General features: G+C 33.5%; 1 protein-coding gene across 1 annotated transcript; it reads left to right on the forward strand.

The window, feature by feature from the left end:
* Positions 1-615: 615 nt before the first annotated feature.
* Positions 616-2,445, forward strand: LOC127867672 (brain protein I3-like). Its single transcript, XM_052409005.1, has 3 exons — positions 616-766; positions 1,354-1,520; positions 1,947-2,445. The coding sequence occupies exons 1-3, from the start codon at positions 739-741 to the stop codon at positions 2,061-2,063; spliced, it is 312 nt and encodes a 103-aa protein (XP_052264965.1). The 5' UTR covers positions 616-738; the 3' UTR covers positions 2,064-2,445.
* Positions 2,446-8,675: the final 6,230 nt, after the last annotated feature.

The following is an 8,675-nucleotide window of genomic DNA, read 5'->3' on the forward strand; positions in this document are numbered from 1 at the left end:
CATGGCCACTGCAAATGCATAATATCTGAGTATCAGAGAGGTTGCCAGTGCACTGAAATTCCGTAAAAGAGAGTGATACCTGTGCTTCATGCAAACCAAAATTGACAATTTTCTGACAATTTCACATACGTTCCATTTATGAGTATGGGTTTTAAAACTAAGATAGTTACAACTGATTTGCGTCTGATACACATTTTAGGCCTAAGTGTATTGTTGCGAATGGAAAGTCATATTAACAACACAACCATGCGAGAGTCAACAGTGCAACGTGAAACTGTTTGGCTAATATCTAAGCTCCAGTTAACGGAAAATTAAAACAAAGTTCATGCAAACAGTAGTCGACGATTTTTATGCTCCGTACATTTCTTACTTTTGACATACTGCGTGTCCTTCAAGGTCCAAAAAGCATTTTTGGTGACCATTCTGCATCAAATAACGTTGTTTTTATCCGAGGATGACCGAGAGGGATAACGACATAGCGTTTCATCCGAGAGGGGGACCGATATGGTTTTACACCGTGAGCTTGGCGCTACTTTGTGGTTCCTATAAAGGTTCTTTTGTGTTTGTCAAGATCAATTCAATTGATGTCCTTTCAGACAGTTACAAAGATGTTATGTTTCTTTTGTTGTAAAACATATCAATGTAAATTAGCGGATCAAATATTAGGTAAAGCACGTTTTGAATATTAAACAACCGTCGTTCGCTAGCTTTATTGCTTGTAATCAGTTCGGAACAAAAATGCAGCAGCCACCACAGCCACCACCAGGTACGGTAATTAAATAAATTTCAGTATTATTGTTATAAATGTTATACAAATGCATTATCATTATTATTATTATTATTATTATTATTATTATTATTATTATTAGTAGTAGTAGTAGTAGTAGTAGTAGTAGTAGTAGTAGTAGTATTGTTAGTATCATAACATTGTAAAAAATAAAAATACTGCTACTACTACTACTAAATATAATAATTATTATTATTATAAGTACTAGGAAAACACATAGAAAGTTTGCAAATTATCATTACATTTTTACAGTATTCAATATTTCATGGTAAATGTATTCGTTGTAAAATAATAACGAATAATTCATCGAAAAAAGTGGCTGTGAATCAATACAATATATTTTATATAAATTTGAATAAATAGTTTTGCCAAATTAATTTCTTGGCATATTATTATTAACGTAATCTTTGCTATGTCGTTGTAAATTGGAGAAAAGATCACGATCTTTGGTTCTTACAAATCTATGTTATTTCCAACTTTATACATTTGATAAGTGTAATTAAGAGTTGTCATATTTAAATTATCCAAACGTGTCGAAAGGTGTTTTATATTGTGTTATTTTTCAGCGTACGGGGCAAACCCGCCCAACTATAACCAGCCAGTCTACCAACAGCCACCGCCCGTCCATAACCCGGCACCGATGTTTATGGCGCAACAGAGCAGTCAAGTGGTCGTGGTCAACGCCGGCGGAAATTCAAGGGATTATCCACCGGGAACCTGTCAGAGATGCGGGGTTTGACTTGAATGACTATAAATTACGACGTTGCGTTTGTCAATTCTTGTTTCGTCAGTTAGGCAAATGTTTATAGTCTGATACAATAAAATACCATAGGACGGGCGAAATCTACATGAGATATCGCGATTACAAATTCATTTGATAAAATCTTTCTTTGTTGTTTTTTTCTCGCTTCCTTCTCGTGTTTCCGCAAGGACACATCGCGTTGTCGCCGTGTCGTGGCAATTAATAATTTGAAGAATTCGCTGTGTGTGTCCCGCGTTAAATAGGAAGTACTAAACATCGAATGGCATTTGAGGAACGATGTAGTTAACCGTTATCATTTGTGTCGAGGTCGGTTTAATCTCACTGCAAAAAGTTACAAAATCTATCTGACTTTCACATCTCATTCACTCATAAATACATAGCGTCTTTACATTCCAGGGTCACATAGGAACGAAGTTTACGGTGTGTGGGATACTACTGTGCATTTTCTGCTTCCCACTCGGTTTGCTGTGCTGCCTTCTGATGACGGAGAAAAGATGTGACAATTGTGGTTAAAAGTATTTGTAATGACCACGGAAGCTCTACTGTAGCATCACATACACGCAAATGTTGCGTTTAACATACTCATAAGTCTTTTGTTATTTAAACTGCTGAATGTATGTGTATAAAGACATATACATTTAAAATAATCACGACATTTCTTCTCGCCTAGATATCGATTGCATTGAAGTTGCTTGCAGTGGCGCGTTGCTCGTGTGTGTATGTTCATATTATTTCTATAAACATGTTGGTTTTGTTAAGAAAACTCTTCGAAAAGTTATTACATATTAATTGTGCCAATATTTTTGTTTTAAGCTACTTGTTGTTAAACAAAACTATTTGAATAAATATAAACCATAAACAACAAGTATATAACTAATAAATCATCGCTCTAAAACAGTGTTCCTTTTTGAATACATGGCTAGAAAATGACAAATCTACATTCATTTTGTCAAAATTAAAGGAATAGAAACAATATACGTGGAGCACGTTAACTTTGAATACTCAACGGACTGAATATCTTATGTATAACATTACGAAAATAAGGAGATACAACAAAAAAGCAATTACTATGGTAGTTAAGCCCCCTTCTGAACTTCATGGCAAGACTTAGTCGGATCCATCAGCCATTTACTGAGAAAACCAGAAATATATTTAACAAAAAGATATTCGGCGCATGAAATTATTTTAACGCTCACATGGTAGGTTAATTATTTTGAATAAGTAACAGACCAAATTAGAATAACATGTAATACACTTATGACTTTAATGTTTTAAATACCGAAACACCGTTATTTGAAGATATGGGTGCATCAGCTGAACATAATGCAATTCAATTTAACTTTAATATTGTATACACCATAATTCGTTTATTTATGAATACTTATTAAAGACATTATTTAAATTGAAAACATTGTTTATGTATGATCGCACATCAATATAAAATGAATCTGTCAATTATCCGTTTATGCGAAAAGCATGTATTAAACAACGAAATGATTGTCTGAAAAAACCACTCTGTAAATATTTGACATATTTGATAAGTTGATTCGCTTTGATATGATAAGGACGTATATGCAAATAGTCATTCAACTATAGGTTCGAAGCTACCATTTGCGCACACTTCCGTAAGTTTGAGCATATATTGACTAAAACCAGCATTCTCAATATAATCTGTGGGAGAGTCGTAACAGACGTTATTTATATTGGTATTGATTTACCTAAAGCTTAAAGTGATATTTTGGGCATTTTTCACTGTTGAATTGAGCTGAAAAGAATTAACAGGTCAAAAGAGTTAGTTAAAATGTGGTTACTGACCAATTATCTGCAATTCATCTTGCGACCAGTTGTTTATAAAAATATATTTTATATTCGATATTCTTACGTGACCACCCAGTCTTCTAAGCCGAAATGATCCGTAAAACAAAATTGTGTCTTTGTGTCGTATGAACGAATCTGCACTAAAACTAAATTTAGGTTCACATCGTACATGCATGATCAGTTGTCAACGAAAGTACGGTTTATATTCAAATGCATTATTTTTCTCTTTCCGGGATATTATTTTAGTATGTTGATGCTGCATTAACAATTATAAGTGTATATGAAGTGAAAACACCAAAAATAAACAACGGTTGCGATAGACATCTATAAACTGTTAGATGCCCATACTATCACTTTAATGGAAAGACCCACATCCCATTCTATTTGTGATCAACCTTTTTTGACGATGCTGGAACATGATGGTATACCATCAAAAAAAAATTCACAATGGCGACCTATGTAAAAGACCGAGCCAGTCCGATTGAGATAACTCGATTTTTCAGTTACTTCCCTTGGGCATACGCCACTGCGTAGGAGATTGATCGTTGATTTTCCTAGCAGAGTTGTCGTTCGTGTTTCAACATTCAACAATGAACGACCCCATAAAAGTCTCGATTCAAAACTTTCTTACTGCATCAATTGGCTTGTTTCGCTATTCAGAAGCTGTCTTTTATGATATATGAATTATTTATTCACTAAATCTCCGCTAATGACAACAATGGATGGAATTCGAAGGATATATTCGATTTGAATGGATCACTTTCTACAACAATGACTTCGCCCATGAGAGACTTGATAACGCTCGTGTCAAAACTTTCTTACAGCTTAAATTGGCTTGTTTCGCTATTAAGTAATGCAACAATGAATGGAATTCGAAGGATATATTCAATGTGAAATGAAGCACTTTCTGGATCTCGACAGATTGACAAGGCAAAACTGGCATACTGATGATACTGGTATTTTTAGTTATCAATTTAAGTCACATTTTGCTTTATAAATTTTGTTCGAGCATTTTGCGACTTATTGAATGGCTATGATACCCGATATCAACAGCTCATATGGAATTTGCATATCACCAAGCTGTCCTGAAATACAACATTGATTACAAACTCGTAACTCAAATTACTGGTTTGTATGAAATCTTTCTTCTTTCTATTTAAGTAGTTGATATCATAGTCCAAATAATTAGACGTAATTTACCGTTTAGTCCATGTATATCGACCTCATATTTATAGGAGTAGATATTATGTTAAAGGGGCCTTTTCACAGATTTTAACATGTTTTGAAGTTAGTCATTAAATGCTTTATATTGATAAATGTAAACATTGGATCTTAAAAGCTCCAGTTAAAAATCCAGAATAAAATTCTTTAAAAAAAAGTAGTCCGCAACAGGGCTTGAACCAGTGACCCCCTTAGTCCTGAAGTAAAAACGCATTAGCCTGCTCGACTTTTCTGCCAAGTATAAATGGTTAACGTATTTTATACCTAATATGAGCAATCTTCGTTGTTTCAAGCAATTAAACAACAACAACATAACTCTCCAAATTATTCAATCGTTTCGCGTTGCAACGCTTTATAATTTTTAAATCGTTAAAAGATGCATATAATCGCTATATTAGACCATGGTAAATGTTCAGTAATACTGTTTCCTAAAAATAACATAACTTAAACAAAAATTTGCGAATCCGATACAACTTTTTTCAATTTTTGTCAATTTACCAAAACGTGAAAAGATCTCTTATAGTTAAATGAACTGTATCCCAGTAAAAGAGACATTAAGGCGATTGTGGCCAGTTTAGATCAAGTTCAGCCTGTAGTTGCTTGAAAGCTGTTTGCTTAAGAGCGGTTTTCTGACAATGACAAATAGTTTAATTTGATACTGATTAGACTGCCCTTTTCCTGTGACCTTGCTAATTAAATTCAGAAGCCTGGTAACAGTTTAACGTTAATGTTACCAATGTGTCAGACCAGGGCCTGGATTTTGAAATCTAGGACATGCATGGTCAGAAGATGTCATTTAAGATTATACATTTTTTTAAACATATACAAATGCATAAAAATATAAATAGTAAAATGCACTAAGTCAGAAGGCATTTGACTTCGGCTAGTGCCTTGGCACACCAGGTTTTTCGGTTGCAATAGTTTGATGGACTCACTACTTGGATGTGTAGTTACATTATTTACAGTATATCAAACAGTATTTAGCATGAACCAATAATTTTTTCAAACATAAATAATTATTGATGTAAAATGCTTGAAGGAATAATATTTAAGGTTTAAGAAGGCATTTTCTTTTTGTTTTAAAGGATATCTTTGAAAGTTATATTTTTTATGAATTTTTTGGCAACAAGGGGTAACGCATTTTTAAAAAAATGTAATTAATTTTCGACAAAAAACTGGTACCATGAGTGGCATGATACATTTTTTTTAAACATTTGTAATTGATGAAAAATGATTGCAAAAATAATAGCTAGGGTCTAATAAAGCATTTTTTATTTTATTTTAATAGGTTACTCTTAAAATTCTATTTTTCATGATTTTTTTTTTTGCAACAAGGGGTTATGAAATTTTAAAAATGTTACTGGATTTTAAGACCAAAACTGGTACTATGATAATACTATAATGCACTTCGCCAAAACATTTATAATTATATTGTTTATTCTTGAAAATGTATTTCTTCTATTCACAAAAAATAACACTTTTGATAAGAAAATTCATATATAATGATGTTTACTTTTATTTTCAAGAAGCATAATGCCTCTTTTTAGTCGTATTCAGCCACAAGTTCTTGTCAGCCAAGTAAGGGTTATATGTTGCCTTTCTTGTACTTAATGCAAAATAATTCTACGCTTTGAGACATTCATAAAATATTTTATGTGTTTACAACACCGACAGGCTAATAAATTTATATATCAAGTACTTCCATACTAACAGGATCATTCTAGGCGGGCAACCTAGCAACCTTGATTTATTCATATCTTCCTATCAATCTGCTATATGTGTTATGAATCATATGTTCGGAGAACATTTATTGTTCGTTATAACTTTTAAATAATTCAATGTTCAAAGTGATATTGTTATTGACCGATAAACCAACATACTGATTAAAAGGGAATATTTTATTAAGTATTTGCATTTTATCTTACATGAGAAATATTTGCCTAAATGTTTTTCAAACTATAGTGAAATCTATATACAATTAATAATTGACGACGTTTATCAAAAAAACATTTATGAAATGGAAGTTTAAAGATAAAAATAAATAATGCAAGTTTTTGTCAGATATTCGTAATAATTTCCATTATAATTGAGTGTCTGAGCAATGTGGATGAATGAATATATCGGATAAAACGAACACTTCTCTACACTTGAATTATGATTTATTTTTCAATATTGTATGCACTTAAGTTTAGCCTTTATGCTTTTTTTTAGCATTTATAGACAGTGTCCCTCCCCAAAATCAAGGAATTATTACTTGTCATTCATTTGTGTAATGGTATACTATAATTTTGTGGTAGAATATTTGAGAAAAACAATAGAAACGAAACTTGTCAGTGATGAAATTTTCCATATGGTTATGGAAATGACCGATCGTCGGTTTCGTAAAAACAATACGTCACGGTTTCCAAAAATATGATGGTTGTGCCCAAAGATTTTGGTGTAAATGAACATTACTGGTTTATATTTTAATAATTTCGATTCTCATTTGATTAATAGGTAATTTCAAGGCTGATAAACTTGAAATATGCAAGCTATTCTTTCGTTTTGCATATGTCTGTCGATACATCTGTACAATCGGTAATTTCCGTACCCACTCGTTAAATTGTAGCAGACACAAGTTTAAATTTAAAAAAATATGTTTTACACTAATATTCTACCTCTTTCTTGCTAAAAACTAATGCATGAATGATTTACAATATAAAGAAGTGAAACTCCAGCTGTAATATTGCATCGTTTTCAGCCAGGAACACTGTCTATGACCGCGAAAAAAACATAACAAACTTTTTGATTTACGATATTTACTTTATTAATAGCATGCATGCGGCATGGCATTGCATGTTCCGCAAGATAAATATCTCGACTTTATTTATTGGATGATTTCGGACTGTTTCATCCAATCAGAAAATAGCTTTTGAACGTAATTTAGACCCATGTTTAGCGAGATAATTAAGTACCACTTTTTATACACTGCCAAATTGTGACATAACAAGTTGCCTCCCTTGTTGGTTCATTCTACTGTATTATTATGTCCCCCTGCGAAGAAGAGAGGGTATATTGTTTTGCACATGTCGGTCCGTATGTCCGTCCACCAGATGGTTTCCGGATGATAACTCAAGAATGCTGGATGCCACGTTTATATTCCAATCTTCATAAAATTTGGCCAGAATATAAGTCTCAATGATATGTTGGATCAGTTCGAAAATGGTTACAATTGGTTGAAAAACATGGCTGCCAGGAGGTGGGGCATTTTTCCTTATATTGCTATAGTAAAACATTGTAAACACCCGAGAGGTCACATTTATTTTCCGATCTTCAACAATTTTGGTCACAATATTTGTCCCAATAATATCTTGTTATCTCAGGTGAACGACTTTGGGGCCCTCTTGTTTGTTCATCTTACCATTTGAAGAAAAGATATCATTGCACAGATGTCTTTTACTTTTAGAATGTGTTATGCTGCATTTCTTATGTGGCCTGTTCGGGGTATATTGTTTAGCACATGTCGCTCAGTCCGTCAGTTTGTCCGTCCACCAGATGGTTTCCGGATGATAACTCAAGAACGCTTAGGCCTAGGATCATGAAACTTTATAGGTACATTGATCATGACTCGCAGATGACCCATATTGATTTTGAGGTCACTAGGTCAAAGAGCAAGGTCACGGTGACCCGAAATAGTAAAATGGTTTCCTGATGATAACTCAAGAACGCTTATGCCTAGGATCATGAAACTTCATGTGTACATTGATCATGACACGCAGATGAACACTATTGATTTTGAGGTCACTAGGTCAAATGTCAAGGTCACGGTGACCCGAAATAGTAAAACGGTTTCCGGATGATAACTCAAGAACGCTTATGCCTAGGATCATGAAACTTCATAGGTACATTGACCATGACTCGCAGATAAACCCTATAGATTTTCAGGTCACTAGGTCAGAGGTCAAGGTGACCCAAAATAGTAAAATGGTTTCCGGATAATAACTCAAAAACGCTTATGCCTATGATCATGAAACTTCATAGATACATTGATCATGACTCGCAGATGACCCCTTTTGAGGTCACTAGGTCAAAGGTCTCGGTGACCCG

The sequence above is a fragment of the Dreissena polymorpha genome, chromosome 2, assembly GCF_020536995.1.
Source record: "Dreissena polymorpha isolate Duluth1 chromosome 2, UMN_Dpol_1.0, whole genome shotgun sequence".
Classification (NCBI taxonomy): domain Eukaryota; kingdom Metazoa; phylum Mollusca; class Bivalvia; order Myida; family Dreissenidae; genus Dreissena; species Dreissena polymorpha.